Below are 15,472 nucleotides of genomic sequence, written 5' to 3'. Positions count from 1 at the left end.
GCAGCTCCCAAGAGCCTTCTTGCCTCTCCTAGGGAGATCTACCCTGACGACAGTGAGACTGGCCAGCAAATGGGAGCAGGTCGAGAGTGATGAGTAGACCAGTGAGGGTCATGTTAGTCCAGCAGGAGACTGGAGACAGATGTGGGCATAATGGCCATGAAACCGAAGCCCTCAGGGCTTGAAGGGTTAGGGTTGGGGGTAGACAACGGGAAGGCAAATCCTAGGCCCAGCCTGGGAGGCTCCAGAGAGAAAGGGAGAGAAACGTTACCAGGAAAGGGAGTGGTCAGAGGGAAGGGCATTGCCAGCAACTAGAGCCCTCAGCAGCCAGGGCTTTATGGGGGAACCTCCATAATTTGTAAGTACACAAGGGCACAGGCACCAGCAATAGAATCAGCAAGAACTCTGTGGATTGTGGCAACCGCTGCTTGGTGTGGAAGTCTGGACCCCTGCGCCAGCTTTCAAGAGGCCCTGCAGACACTGCAGCCCTGAACGTCAATCCCTTTGTGGGAGGTCAAGCGTACTGTTAAACACTTCAGACTGTGCAGGCAACATGGCCTGGCTTTATTACTGCCCAGTAGAACATGAGGGGTTTGTAACAGACAACCTTCTTGTCCAGATGGAGTCCTTGAGATGGACACACCTCCACAGGAACTGCCAACCGCTTAATTTAGCCCCTCCCATCCTGGGAGCAGTTCCTGGGGTGCAACTGCTCCAAGAGGGTGTGGAACTATGGGGTGAGGGGTGAAGGATAGATTCCCTCCAATGGAGTCAACAGGCTGCAGAAGTGGGTACAGTTCCAGAGGGCTGGGAATCGAGTACATCGATGTTTTGATGGACACCCATGAGTCCCAGCTGATAGTGGATGGAGAGATGATTATCCCTCTAATAGTAGAGTTCCTGGTCCCACCAGCCTGGAAGAGAGAAGAGAGACAAAACCGCATGCTGGGATGCACAAGCAAAAACTAGGTTACAAGCAGAAGGGCTTTGACTTAGAGGGCCAAAGGCTTGAAGTCCTATGTGGAGGGTCAGAGGTCAGAAAGCTCTTCTAAAGAACCATTCAGTCCCCACCCCTCAGACCCTCCCCCCACCCCACACCCCCACCTCCAGCCTCCACACTCACTCCCTGGGCAACAGCGAACTCCAAGTTTCCGGATCTCATCATAGACAAAGATGAGAAGGCCGAAGGGCATGGGGACCAGCCACCACTGGAACCTAAAGGGCAGGAGAAGGGAAGGCAGGGTCAAGGCTGTCCCCAGGTCAGCATGCTGCATCCCCCATCCCTTTGCTGGCTCCTCACAGCTCCTCACCGGATGGGCATGAAGTTGAAGATGTTAGGCATCCCTGGGCAGTAGCACAGGAAGCAGCCAATGCAGACCTGGAACACGATGGCGATCACCAGGATCTTGTTCCTGTGGGAGAGGGAGGCTCAGACAGTCTGGGGACAGAGACAAACCCACCATCTGGAGTTGGAGAACAGGAGGAACTTGGGGAGGTCAAATGTCACAGTAGGGGGAAGGTGCCAAACACATGACTCTGGAATGGCCGTCCTTAGGAGCAGGAGCTGGGCCTCTTAGCCTCAGCCCCGGGGTTAAGATATGGAACAGCCCTGATGTCCAGCTAAGGCCATATTTCCATGGTTTGTAACCAGCTCACAACATGTGGTGCTGGCATTTGCTGATGTGGAGCTGGTAGGATCTGGAACTGGGGACTAGGGAGCAGAGTTGGGTCAGCTGGGGACACCTGAAGAATCCCTGCTGGAAAACAGAGAGGCGCCGTGTCTTGCGGATGAGGACATCTGCGATCTGGCACATCTCGATGCTGATGAAGAACACGGTGTAACAGGTGTACTGCTGGTACAGGCGCTGACCAAATGTCTGCAGGCCGGGAGGGGACAGAGGCAGCCTGAGCCTAGGTGAAGAGCCCCTGCCACCCATTGCACACTGAGGTCCCTGAACCACATTGCACACTCCCTCTCCAATCACAGGCTGGGCTGCAGGACCCCAGCATTTAGAGGGGCTTAGGTAGCTGTGCCTGAACAGACCGGTTGTATTAGTCAAGGTGAATATACAAACCATCCCACTGACCATGGGGTTGTCTCAGGAAAGAATTTCCTGAAGACCATTAGGAGCCAGGGAAGGGGAATTGGATCTTCAGAGAAAAGTGATGGGGACCAAGGAGTAGCAGAGAAAGGGACACAGGCAACAGAGGATGCATGTCCCACAAGGGGGTTAACTGCTATGTATGCTGTTCCTTCAGCAACACTTGCACAAGTGCGTGTGTGAGAGAGAGAGAGAGAGGGGGCACGTGTCATGCACGCATGTGTAACTATGTAGTCCTGACTTGCCTAGAACTCAACTATATAAAGAACAGGATGGCCTGGAACTCACAGAGATCTATAACTCCTCTTAATATCTGTAGGGGTCACCTGGGCTCCGGGTAGCCATTGTACCATCTCTCACCCATCCAGCAAAACATCAGAGTGGCAGGTGTCAGACTCCCCAGGAGGCCCCATCCCCAGAGTTTCTGACCACAGGCCTGACATGGGGCCTGAGAATTTGCATTTCAAATGAATTTTTAGATGGTGTGAATTTGGAACAGGCTGGGAAGGAAGGCAGAGGCAGGCCTTAAAGCTTGTAGGACTCATATGCTCCAGGCTCTGCATTCTTGCTCTGTAGCCTGTTACTCTTCAACACAAATTAAACACAGCTGGCCGCACTTCCCTTTAAGCCGTCAGTGAAACAGGTGCCACACACCAGAATTCTGTGTGAATGACATTACTAGGAAATTGACAGAAGAGGGCCATTTGAATCTGAGATGAAATGGTCTGTCAGGATAGCAAGAGAGTCACCTCTATCTGAAAGCCTCAGAAGCAGAAGATGAAGCTAAGAGTGGTGAGAAAAAGTGTCCCAGCAACCACCGAGGCAGGGTGGGAGTGCCTGACACTCTAGCTGGACTGACAACAACGGTGCTTGTCGCTGGGTAGGAGGAAGTGGGAGCTCACCCATTCCTGGCCGTAGCTGTCTTGAAGATCTTGTAGATGGTGGTCCTCCCATTGTGGCCGCAGTCCTACACACAACAGAGGGAACCAGCCCTCCTGCGCCATGGCCGTGAAGTAGTCAGCAAAGCCGGCAAATGACTGAATGGCACCTGGGGAAGGTGAGACACAGGAGTGTAGGGACAGAGGTGGAGACAGATACACAAAACCAAGCACACACAGAGCACAGGGACACAGGACAGAAATACAAGAAAGACACAGACAAAGTGCATGCAGACAAGAACAGAGAGAATCCCAGAAGACCAAGACACTGACCAGGAAACAGCAAGGTCAGAGTTTTACACTCAGACTAGAGTTACACATGGATACTCAGGGACATGCAGCCGCCAAGCCCCAGAGCCCCACCCAGGAGGACCACAGCAGGAGAGGACCCCAATCTTGGTTCACAGGGCTTACCAATCTGGAAATAGGAATAAGCAGCCAGGGGTTCGTTGACCAACCGGTCACGCTTAGGGTTCCGTGGGCGCAGGTGCATGATGTCGCTCTCAGCCTTCTCGTACGCCAGGGACACAGATGGAAACTGGCCAGGAGCAGAAGGAAGTAGGGCTGAGGGTAGCCTGGGCCACTGACTCCTTCATCCTGAAGCCAACCTTGCCCCCCCACACCCCCCTACCTCTAGGTAAACACAAGAGGGAGGCCCTGCAGTGGCCACACACCCACACTGGCCCAACAACCTGGGCCGCTTGACCCATGTGTGCAGGCTGTATGTCTGGGTCACATGTGTCCTAGTGTCCATCTCCCTACCAATGTCGGCCTTTCGTTTGTGTTGTTTTGTTTAAGACAGGGTCTCATGTAGCTTAGGCTGGCCTTGAACTCCCCATCTCCCTACCTTCTTCCAAGTGTCCTTAGGGCTAGGATTACTGGTGCACATCACCACACTGGGCAAATGTCTGCTTTAACCCCACAAGCTTTGGCCCTTTGGCTGGCTCCCTCTTCTCCCTCTCCCCTTTATCATTCTTCCTCTTTCTCTGTATTTTTGTCCTCTGGTGCTTGTGGTATTCGAGTCTGGGGGGTTCTCTCTTTCCTGCTGTTATGCCTTTCATTTCCCTTCTCTCTCCCTTGCCCCTCACCCACCTTTCTTTCTGAGGGCTTTGTCTCTGAACTCACTGTGTAGCCAAGGAGAACCTCTAACTCCATGGTCCTCCTGTCTCTGCATCCCAAGTGCTAGAATCACAGGCACATGCCATGACACCAAGCCTTACTCTATTTCTTTGATCAGGTCTCTTGATTCATACTCTCTCTCTCTCTCTCTCTCACCACAACTCGAGGGTGTGCGTGTGCATGCATGCATGTGTGTGCGTGAGTGCGTGCGTGCGTGCGTGCGTGCGTGTGTGTGTGTGTGTGTGTGTGTGTGTGTGTGTACATTCTCAAGCACGCCGCTCTGTCTCCTCCCCGCTCCTGTCTGTAATGAGTGAAGGGACAGTCACTGCTGGGTGGTGGCAGACTGGACTGATCAGGTGCACCAGCCCTAGGGAACAGGTTGCCAGCTGGGACCACTAATTAGCTGATGGACCTGGGACAAGCCGCTCAGCTTGTTTGTGCCTCAGTCAGATGATCAGCAAGATGGCAGAATCCCAAGAAGACCTGTCCTGAGGGCAGTGATGGGGACATTAAGTAAATTAGCTGAGTTATTGTGGGCCCAGCTAAATCAGCACTGTGTGAATAGTTGAACACATGTTAAGAAGGGGCCCGTGTCTGCTGCCTTCGGGGCTGCATCTCAAGGGGGTCTGCTGTCTGTGTCTGCTGTGGGATATCTGTCTGTTACCCATTTGTAACTAGATACCCATGTCTGCAAACATCTCTATTTATTCTTGTTTTGTTTGTTTGTTTGTTTGTTTGAGCAGGGTTCACTATGTAGCCCAGGCTGGACTCAAACTTGAGATTCTCCTATCCCTGCCTCTCTTGTGCTAAGATTACAGGCATGCACCTAATTGCTATCTGTTTGTCTGAGTGCCCATGATTCTTCTGAGTCCATGGTTCTCTTCCTGTCTACCTACCTGCCAACCTCTGCGTCTATTTCTGAATGCCTATCGATCTAAACATAATTATAGAGATCTTGGTCCTTTGTGTCCCTCCATGAGTGTGGAGGGCACAATGGGATGGGGACCCAGGCATCAGACGGGAGACTCACGATATCTGTGCAGAGTTCTATGAAGAGAATGGTGATACACCCAAGGGGTAGGGGCACACTGACAGTGATATAGATAAGGTAGGGTGTCAGTTCTGGAATGTTCTTGGTCAGTGTATATGCAATGGATTTCTTCAGGTTGTCAAAGATCAGTCGGCCTGTGGGGGCAAAGCAGGTACCTCAGCCTCCTCCCAACCAGGTTTCCCCTAAACCCCCATGGCCTGCCCCCTCCCTAGCAGGGCACAGACCCTGCTCCACGCCTGTCACAATGGAAGCAAAGTTGTCATCCAGCAAGATCATGTCAGCAGCATTTTTAGCAGCATCCGAGCCAGCAATGCCCATGGCTACACCAATGTCAGCTTTCTTCAGGGCTGGGGAGTCATTCACACCATCCCCTGTTACAGCCACAATGGCACCCTGCAGGCAGTAGGTCAGACAAATCCATGGTTAGAAAGACAGCCCCCCCGCCCCAGGGACAGCCCAGCCCATCTGCCACCCTCCTCAGCAGGGTCTCACCAGTCGCTGACAACTCTCCACAATCACCAGCTTCTGCTGAGGACTGGTTCGAGCAAACACCATCTCAGGGTGGGTGCGTAGCGCCTCCACCAGCTCAGACGGGTCCATGTCCTTCAGCTGCATACCATTGATCACGCAGGCCCGGGCATCCCTACAGGAGGAAGAGGGTCTTGCTGGGGTCTCAGTCAGTGTGGGTTGCAGGGGGAACTTGGGGGGGGGGGGCTGATGGGTTGCTTACTTCCTATTAACCTGGTCCACCGGCATCCGGAGGCGGGCGGCGATGTCTTCCACTGTCTCGCTGCCCTCTGAGATGATACCCACGCTGGCTGCGATGGCCTTGGCCGTGATGGGATGGTCACCGGTCACCATGATCACCTGTGCAAAGGCCAGCACACCCTTCACCCCTTCAGATCAGAGCAATGTCCCCATTCTCCCTGGTAGCTGTCTGTTGACATAATCATTATTTGGCAAGCGTGACCATCTGCTGTGCCTAGCACAAAAGATGCAACTGTCCCAGTCTTTACACAGTTGATGTTCCAGTGTGGGAAGATAAAAGTATACAAGATAAGCAAGTGAACTAACTGTATAGCACATTAAGAGGAGGGAAATAAGCTGAGGGAGGGAAGCAGTGGCTTAACTGTGCACAAGAAAACCTCACTAAAGAGGTGACATATGACCCAAGACCTGAAAGAGCTGGCCATGTGGAGACTTGTAGGAAGAACATTGCTGGCAGAAGGGAGAGTCAGTCCTGAGGCAAGAATATGCCTGACTTGCTAAAGATACAGTGCCCTAGAGACGGGTAAAAACCAGGTAGACAGCTTAGTGGCCTGCCCCATGCTGCTAGTTGGAGTCCCCTGGTCGAAATTGAGCAAGTAAGCCCAGACGTGGCCAATCAAGGTGTTCTATGCCCCAGCCACCAAAGCTGGTTTGGGGATGAAGATGGGACCCAATGGAGCAGGGCAGGTGGGAGTTTTAAATTAAAGTGGAGGCACATCGGCATTTGTGCGTGCTCAGACTGAAGCACTTCTTGAGATGGAAGCCAGGAGAGACAGAAAAAGCTCAGACATGAAAACAGCAACTCCCTAGCTACACTGCGGCCCTGCAAACAGCTTAGCCGGGAAGCATCCTTCCCCATAAGTCCTGTATTGTGAACCAATGTAGTTTCAATTCGTGACAGTTACAGGTGGTTTTCTGTCATCTGCTGTCCTCATACCCGGATGCCTGCCGTGCGGCATTTGAGCACAGCATCAGGAACGGTGGCCCGGGGAGGGTCAATCATGGATACAAGTCCCGCAAAGCAGAGGCCACTACTCGGAAAGTTCATGGCCTCCACATCAAAGGCATAGCCAGGTGGGTAGTCCTTCTCATTCAGGTAGAGCTGGCAGAAACCTGACCAGAAAAACAGGGAAATGAGAGGAGGCTGGGCAGATAGTGGGCTAACGGGGCCAGTCGGGTCAGGAATTGTGAAATAATCAGGTCCCTGGATGCCAGATCTTGAATCCATCCTCGGCCACCTTATGAGGTGCATCCCCACTGGGCAGATGAGGAGACTGAGGTTTAGAGCCAGGTATGGCCTGTAATCTGAGTTCTTGGGAGGTAGAGGTAGGAGGATCAGGAACTCCAGGCCAACCTGAGCTACATTCTATTGTTGGGAGGAAGGAAGGAAGATGGAGTGAGGATGGAAGAATGGAGGGAGGAGGGAAGGGTGGAGGGAGGGGAGGAGGGAGGGAGGGAGGATGGAAGGAGGGAGGGAAGGAGGGAAGGAGGGAAGGAGGGAAGGAGGGAGGGAAGATGGAGGGTGGAGGCAAGGAGGGAGGAAGTAAGGGAGGAGGGAGGGAGGGAGGAGAGAGGGAGGGAGGAGGGAACAAGGTAGGCAGGCAAGCTCAGGGAGGAAACATTTCTTTCACAGCTAAGAGAAAGGCAAAATTGAACAATGGGTCTTTGCCTCCCATAGTTTCCAGGGGTTCAGGAAGTTTGAGTGAAGGCATAAAGGAGGGTAATGGTAGCCCATTCCATGAATCCTGCACTTGGGCGGCAGAAACAGGCAGGTCTCTGGGTCATCCTGGTCTACAGAGTGAGTTCTGGACAGCCGGATTGCATAGTAAAAATGGCTCAGAAAAATCAAGGCAAGGGTCTGGGGATTGTCCATCATGGAGACAGAGAAAGTGAAAGATCAAAAGGTCAAGAGGACATAGGATAGTAAAATAAAGGCAAAGGCCGGAAAAAGAGAGGACAGGTCAGGACTGACACAGAAAGGAAAATCAAGAGGGGATGGCCTGCCCCTGGGCCAGAGGTGGGAGAAGTTAGGATTAGCAATCACGACACACTAGCACACACGAGGGCAAAAGGCCATGAGCTCCATCCTCAGGACCTCACGAAAACAGAAAAAAAACCCTGACCTTTTGGTCAGGTCCAGGCCAAGAAGTTTGGAGGGGTCCGTGCCCACCCTTCTTGATACATAGCCCAGTCCATGGCAGCTCTCACCAAGAACACGTTCGCCTAGGCCTCCCAGGCTGAGGTAGGCTGTCTGGAAGGCCTCACGCCATTGCTCGTCCAGAGGCAGCTCCTGGCCCTTGATGAGGATGGAGCTGCAACGCTCCAGCACGCGCTCAGGGGCGCCCTTCATCACCAGCAGGTGCCGGGAGTCGCGTGGATCCTCCAGGGTATGAATGGACAGCTGTAGGAGGAGGGAGAGGCGGAGCTACGAGCTGGATCAAGCTTGGAGGGTCGATAGGCGTGATCAAGTGTGACGGGAGTGGTTACACGAGGGGCGGGGCCTGAGGGTGTAGGGTCCTGCCTAAAGCAGAATTGGTTCTCGGCTCTGCCTAGGGGGTGTAAGTGGGTCTTGATTGGGTGGGAACTCGCATGTGGGCGTGCCTAGTCGCACATGGGCGGAGTTGTGAGAGGGATGGACCAAGAATTGAGGCTCCTCCTCAAGAGATAAACTGCGCACAGTGGGTGTGGCCCGTTATGGATGAGGTTCAGAGCGCCACGCACCTGGAACTTGTTGATGGAGTTGAAGGGGATCTCGCAAACTTTGGGGAAGCGGTCCCTGTAACCCATGGCGTTGCCCAACGTCAGCTCCGAAAACTTGAGCAGCGCAGTCTCTGACGCGTCTCCGATCACGATGCGCTGTGAGCAGGTCCAGTGTGAGGATTGAAACCGGAGATTCCAGACATCACCCTCTGGAATGCCCCGTCTCTTACCTTGGGCACCGGCACCGCGTCCTGGCCGGACTTGAAGGCAGCGCGGTTGCACAGGGTGAGCACGCGGCACAGCGCTCGCCATGTCTCCGACGACTGATCGAACGTTTGCCCTGGAGACCAGATGTCCAGGCTGGGACCTTGAGGGAATGGATCTCCCAAACCACAGCTGAGCCCTTCCTACTGCATCCAGGCTGAGCTGGGTCCCCTTCCCAGGCATGGAGAGTATGAATAGTACACCATTTCCTTTTTGTATCCCAAGACGGAGCTTTCTCCAAACATCATATAGAGTGCCACCTAAAGACCAGATTCCCTTCACAGACCTGTCCCTCACAGGACCCAGGACCTGCTATTTCTCGCTAATGGAAAGCATGTCTCAGGCTCCCCATGAGACCACCAAGTCCTTGCCCTTTCCCCTCCCACCACCACACCTGACTGGTCTTCTGTGGTGTCCGCCGTGTGGATATGGTTGTCAAACCATAGATGAGACACCGTCATGCGGTTCTGAGTGAGAGTTCCTGTCTTGTCTGAGCAGATGACTGATGTAGAACCTAGGGTCTCAACTGCTTCTAAGTTTTTAACCACGCAGTTTTTACTGGCCAACCTCTTTGCTGTCAGTGACAGGCAGACCTGCGGATAGATGGAGGGACACGGGCATGACCGGGCCCTGCCACCAGTCCCACATCTCCTTCCTGTACTACAGCCACCACACTTTCAATGCAGGAAAGATTCCTCTTACCAGAAAAAAGACAAAAGAGACTTGTTCTCTCCAAGCTGTTTGCAGCCCGTGCCTTCCCCAGTCTCCCCAGAGACTCCCTCTGAGGTTTCCCAGCTCACATCAACACAATGAAAATTTAAAAATGAACTTCTGAGCCTCACTCCTCTGGGTGGGGCTTGAGTTTGGGCTGACTTCCCACAGTAGCCCAACATCTTCCCACATCTTCCTTGGTCCAGGACCCTGTTTATTCACCCGTGGGCTCTGGTGTATGACACGGGGCCAGCCCAGAGCATCCTGATAAATGTTCACTGAATGGATGGATGATGTAGGGTGGGGGAGGGGAATGAATGGACAGGTAGTAGGGACGTCTGGTGGGATGACTGAACAAGCAGCTCTCTGCTCCCTGCACCCCCCCCCACCCCTTCTCCCTTACTCACTGTGACAGTTGCCAGCAGCCCCTCAGGCACATAGGCTACCACAATGGCCATGAAGAAGACCATGGCCCGAAGGAAGGTATAGCCAATACACATGGCCACCACAAAGAATGTGGCACCGAAGAGGATGGCCAGGCCGGCAATGATGTCCACAAAATGTTCAATCTCGATTGCAATCGGAGTCTTCTCGTTTTCCACACCCGAGGCCAGCGAGGCGATGCGCCCAATGATGGTGCGATCGCCGGTGCTCACCACCAAACCCTGAGCTGTTCCTGCAGTGGCAACAAGGGGAGAAAGAGCTCAGGGTGAGGTGGGCAGCACCAGAAAGGTGCTCTGTGATAGGGAGGCTTGTGGCACACATCACACAGAACAGAAAAGGCGCTATTATGGAAAGTATGGGGTCTGTGTGGCTTCAGGACAGGCTAACGATGCTTCACAGACCCTCCAGACACATGGTGGAGAAGAAGGCGATGTTGCGGGTCTCAAGGGGACTCTCATGTGTACACTCGGGCGAGCGGGTCTGCGGTTCAGACTCTCCAGTGAGCGAGGAGTTGTCCACCTTGCAGCCCTGGGCTGACAGAATGCGGATGTCTGCTGGCACGCGGTCCCCGCCTTTCATCTCCACCAGGTCGCCCACCACAAGCTGATCCGCGTTGATCTGGAACTTGTCCCCGTCTCGGATCACAGTGGCTTGCTGTGGGGCAGGGACAGGGATGATAGTAGAAGTTGCTTAGTGTCGTGGAGATATGGGGAAGTGAAAATTGGGAAGAACTGGAGCCTTTGCAGGGGACATGGAAGCCATCAATCAGGATAGAGTTGGGCTGATGGGACGGGGCCCCTAAAGATGGCAGGAGATGATGGCAGGAGATGGCTCAAGGTGTCTTGAAGATGGAATCTGAATAGAGGGGTAGCAGACTGAAGCGCCCACCTGGGGTACAAGATTCTTGAAGCTGGCGATGATATTTGTGCTCTTGAACTCCTGGTAGTAGCCAAAACAGCCAGTGACCACAACCACAGCAATGAGTGCCACCGCCAGGTACAGCTGCAGTGAGACACACCGGCTTTGTGCATAGGAGTTAGGAGCTCCCCCTCCCCCGTGGCCACTGTTCTGCTTCAGAGTCTCCTGGAGTTCTTGGGGTCACCTCCAGAATGTCCTCAATCTACTGGGAAGCCTCATGCACTTTCCTGCAGCTCAAGCCCTGGTCCCCACAGTCTACAAATGCCTTCACTTGCCTTGCATCTTCTGTCTCTTGTATCCACATTCCTAATCCCCATGTTCCCCATATGGTCCCTTGTTCCACGATTCTTTTTTTTTTTTTTTTTTTTTTTTGGTTTTTGGAGACAGGGTTTCTCTGGCTGTCCTAGAACTCACTTTGTAGACCAGGCTGGCCTCAAACTCAGAAATCCGCCTGCTTCTGCAGATTCCAAGTGCTGGGATTAAAGGCGTGTGTCACCACTGCCCGGCTGTTTCAGAGTTTCTTGATCAACTCCAGCCTCCCCTGAGTTGTGTCTGCCATGTTTGTTTGTGTTTCTATGCTCCATGCTTAATATTGTTTTTTTTTTCCTAATCCATATGCCCCCCTGTGACAGAGCAGGACTAGTAGCTACATTGTAGCTTCTTTTTTTTTTCCTTCTACCATCCTTTCAACCTCTAACACTAGATGGGAGAGAGAGAAAAAAAGATACAGGGGAAAGGGGGCATCATTATCATTAGACAACTTCCTGATGATTAGGGGCACTGAGTTCCTTGGGGTAAGTTTGATCTTTGAGGTCAGGACATCTAGTTTCTTCTTATTGTTGTTTCTTGTTTGCATATTATTTAACAAACTGCAACGAACAGCATCCAATCCAACCAACAACCCACCACAACACTGCCTCTCAGGTCCAAGCATTTATACACCCTCTGAAAAGTCCCCCCGAATTCCAAACATCACCCAACAACAGATACTTTCTGCTGTTGGCAAAATCATGCCCCTGCTAGAGCGTGAGGCAAATTGTAGTCAGCTGCTGTGCACAGTCGTAAGCAGCCCCATATCCCACACCTGGGTTTAAAATGAAAACACATTCTTATAATATTTCTGCAACTTTAAAGAAACCAAAATTCTCACTTCACTGTGCCCTTGAACCCACTAGACCCTGTGTCATCTGAGCTGCTGTGTCTACGCTGCAGACCTAGCATGCCATCATTGGTATTTCCATGTTCCCAAAGGCCAAGTGTGTGTACCTCTGACTACCAAAGCCATATCACTTGACCTAGGGTTTTTCAAGCCCCTTTCTGATGTCACACATATCACCCATGTTCTCTGTCTGGCCCTGACACACATCAAATCCTCCGTACATCTCCCTTCCCTCCATCAGCGCTTTTATATCTACTGGCTGTGTGCTGTGTCTGGTGTTAAGTGTCCCCTATGTGTGTCTCATGCCCTTGGTCTATCCTGGGTCCTCATTTCTTTCTCTTCTGGGATCCATAGCTTAGATCTTGCAGTTCTGTTTCCTACCCACCCAAGAGTCACCCTCAGTGCCCCTTGTGACCTACGTCCTCAGGTCTATCCCATAGCGCAATGTCACCCAATGTCATCCATCTTCCAGGATCCAAGTCTCAGAACTGCATCTTTGTGTTTCTGTTCCCACATTCTACATCCCATCTGCTTAAGTCCTGGACTCAGTGTCCTCGTTCCCTGAGCTCCCTGTGTCCCAGGCCTGCCCACAAGGCCCTCCAACTCACATTATCATCAGTGGTCAGGTCACCCTCGCTGGCCTGGATGGCAAAGGCAATGAGGCAGATAGCAGCAGCCACCCACATGAGGCACTGCAGACCACCTGCCAGCTGACGGGCAAACTTCACATACTCGGGAGTGCCCCGAGGTGGCCGGAGCGCATTGGGTCCATCCCTCAGCAGCAGCTCAGCTGCCAGGCTCGCCTTCAGGCCCTGGGAACAGGCAGGAGCTGTCACGGTGGAGGCTACAGGGCCTTGCCTTCACCTATCTGCTTTGGTCTCCCTCACCTTTCCTTTCTTTTTGCTCTCCTTCCCTCCCACCCCCTCCTCTCATCTTCTTCTCCTTTCTCTCTTTCCACTGTCTCCCTCCATCTTTCTCTTCCTTTCCCATTCTCTTTACCTCTCCTTCTATCTCTAACTTCTCTCCCTCTCTCCCTCCCTCTCCCCTTCCTCGTTTCTCTGCATAGTCTCTTCTCTTTGCCATGTCTCCTTTCCTCTTTCTCCTCTATTGCTCCATCTATTCCCCCCTCCCCCCACACCCATCACTCTCTGGTGATTCTCACACCTTTCTCTCTCTCTGTTCCTCTTTCCTGTCCATCATCACTATACCCGCCCACTCCTAGCTCACCTTGGTGGCGCTGGTCTGATACTTCTGCTCCAGCTCAGACACTGATAGCTGGTGGTCGTTCTGGGGAGTGATGGAACAAGTCACTCACTGTCTGGCTCTCACAGCCCCACCCTGCCCACTGCCTGGCTCCCAGACCCCACCTCAATCCTGCCCAGGCCCCGCCCCCATGCTCACAATCTCCATCTCCTTCTTCATGTTCTCCAGCTTCTCCTTCTTCTTGCCTCCCCCACCTCCTGCCTTCTTCTTGCTCATCTTGGCAGTCATGTCCCCACCAGGGCCAGACCCCAGTTCCACTGAGTACAGTTCATAATTCTCCTGGGGTTGGGATGGAACAAAAGAGATGTCAGCTGCCACTGGGACTTCTGCCCCCCACCTCCAGCCGCAAAATCCCCCAGATGCCACTCACTGCCTTCCCCATGGTGCCTGGTGCTCTGCCCTCCTTGGCCTACAGAGCCTACTTGGGTCTGGACCAGGCTTGATATACCCAGGTTGGGTGGGGGTGGAGCAGAACCAGCTGATTGCAGCTGATTATGAGGCTCCTTGAGGTAACCTTCAGGCTTGAACAGCTCAGACACTTTCTAATGAGCTGTTCCAACCTGTTCAAAGCCCATTGCCACCTGTCACTCAGATCAGGAACCCCTGGGCTCTAACAGCCACATATCAACAAGAAGAGAAGCAAACACGGAGCTCTCGATTCTTGCTGGCAATGTGGCAAGGGGCTCTCATACATTCACTCACTGAACCTTCCAGAAACCCTCTGAGGCGAGGAGTCCCCATTACAGGTGGGAAAATCGAAGCTCATTCTCCATCCTAGTCTAGTACAGGGTGGAGTCAGGACCAGACAGATCACCTGCACACAGTGTCCTCTTGTGAGTCCTAAAGTATGAGCGCCATCACCTATGACATCATAGCATATCTACCGTTCCCACCATGCAGAGACAGGAAAGTAAGGCTTGTGGGGATTCCACAGGGTTCCACTAGCATGTTTAACTGCTAGCTGCTTGACCACAGCTCCCAACCTGTCCCCTATCCCTACCCCAATCTGCTCAGGTAAACAGTGGTGCACGTTGGGGAAAGGCTATACCTAAGGGCCCTTGCCTGAGCTGGGTGCCGGGTGTCAAGGCATGTGAGAGACCCCTCCATGATCCCAGGAAGGGATCCCTTGAGGCAGCAGTGGGAAAGCGGTAGGACTTTGATATGGTTTTTTCACTGGCCTCCCATAGTGGGCATATCTCCAAGGGCATGTGTAGGTGCAATTGATAAGATAATCACCTTAGTAATGTCCTCCTTGGGAGCAGGTCACCTAGGGAAGTAAAGGGTAGGCAGCCTGAGCTCCCCAACACTCAGCTGAGGATCCCAACCCTACTTCCGGAACCCCAAGAAGAGACAGGCACAGTGACAGCCACTGCAATGAAACCCCAGGAACACAGACACAGTGAAACCCAGGAACACAGACACAATGAAACCCCAGGAACGCAGATACAATGAAACCCCAGGAACACAGATACAATGAAACCCCAGGAACACAGATACAATGAAACCCCAGGAACACAGATACAATGAAACCCCAGGAACACAGATAAACCTCATCTGAGCAGAGCATGCAAAAGTGAATGTGGTTCCTCAACTCCCAAGCTTTCACCTCCTCACGACCCCACATGAGCCTCCCTGACTCGGTCCCTGAGCAGGATCCCTCAGTAAGTTCTATGCTTTGTGCAGACTGATGTCCTCCATGCCCTGAGACCTTGGCATAGGCAACACCATTTGTCTGGGTCCCTTTCCCAGAGATCTGTATGGCACTTTCTCATCTCCTTCCAGTCTCCTGCAAATGTCACCTTCTCTGAGAGTTCTCCCTGAAGCCCTGCAGCACCACCGCAGTCCCCTAGCCACACTTCCTGTTCCAATCTGGCATTGTATTTTATTCATTTGGTCATCTAACTCCATGTGGAGGAAAGCTGGGACTTGGTTGCCTTTGGTAACCGACACACCGTCACTGAGTGTGGACAGACTTTGGCTCAATGATGGGTGTGAGCACCGATTTACAAGCCTGGGGCACCAGGCAGGCGCTCTGGAA

The 15,472-nt window shown here is 52.9% G+C and overlaps 1 protein-coding gene across 2 annotated transcripts; it reads right to left on the bottom strand.

The window, feature by feature from the left end:
• Window positions 1-532: 532 nt before the first annotated feature.
• Atp4a (ATPase, H+/K+ exchanging, gastric, alpha polypeptide) lies at window positions 533-13,858 on the bottom strand. Of its 2 annotated transcripts, none has more exons than NM_001290627.1 (22): window positions 13,805-13,858; window positions 13,573-13,713; window positions 13,399-13,458; window positions 12,780-12,983; window positions 10,983-11,096; window positions 10,496-10,748; window positions 10,058-10,326; window positions 9,334-9,532; window positions 8,906-9,015; window positions 8,697-8,831; window positions 8,184-8,376; window positions 6,913-7,088; window positions 5,938-6,074; window positions 5,700-5,850; window positions 5,432-5,600; window positions 5,187-5,341; window positions 3,452-3,575; window positions 3,002-3,147; window positions 1,741-1,874; window positions 1,308-1,409; window positions 1,121-1,212; window positions 533-911 (listed from the first exon to the last, which is right to left on the bottom strand). In NM_001290627.1, the coding sequence occupies exons 1-22, from the start codon at window positions 13,814-13,816 to the stop codon at window positions 883-885; spliced, it is 3,105 nt and encodes a 1,034-aa protein (NP_001277556.1). In that variant the 5' UTR covers window positions 13,817-13,858; the 3' UTR covers window positions 533-882. The 2 variants fall into 2 exon arrangements, with proteins under 2 accessions (NP_001277556.1, NP_061201.2); NM_018731.3 differs by having other exon boundaries at window positions 5,727-5,850.
• Window positions 13,859-15,472: the final 1,614 nt, after the last annotated feature.

The sequence above is a fragment of the Mus musculus genome, chromosome 7 (assembly GCF_000001635.26).
Source record: "Mus musculus strain C57BL/6J chromosome 7, GRCm38.p6 C57BL/6J".
Lineage (NCBI taxonomy): Eukaryota > Metazoa > Chordata > Mammalia > Rodentia > Muridae > Mus > Mus musculus.
The sequence above is the reverse complement of the archived record's forward strand: the minus strand, read 5'-3'. Positions and strand labels throughout refer to the sequence as shown.

Bases quoted from the DNA above. Each gene is read 5' to 3' on its own strand.
- Atp4a (NM_001290627.1), bottom strand. The intron at 11,097-12,779 runs GTGAGTTGGAGG...GTCTCACTGCAG, and splicing joins ACCTGACCACTGATGATAAT to CTGTACCTGGCGGTGGCACT. The intron at 3,576-5,186 runs GTGAGTCTCCCG...GCTCCTGGCCAG, and splicing joins TAGAACTCTGCACAGATATC to TTTCCATCTGTGTCCCTGGC.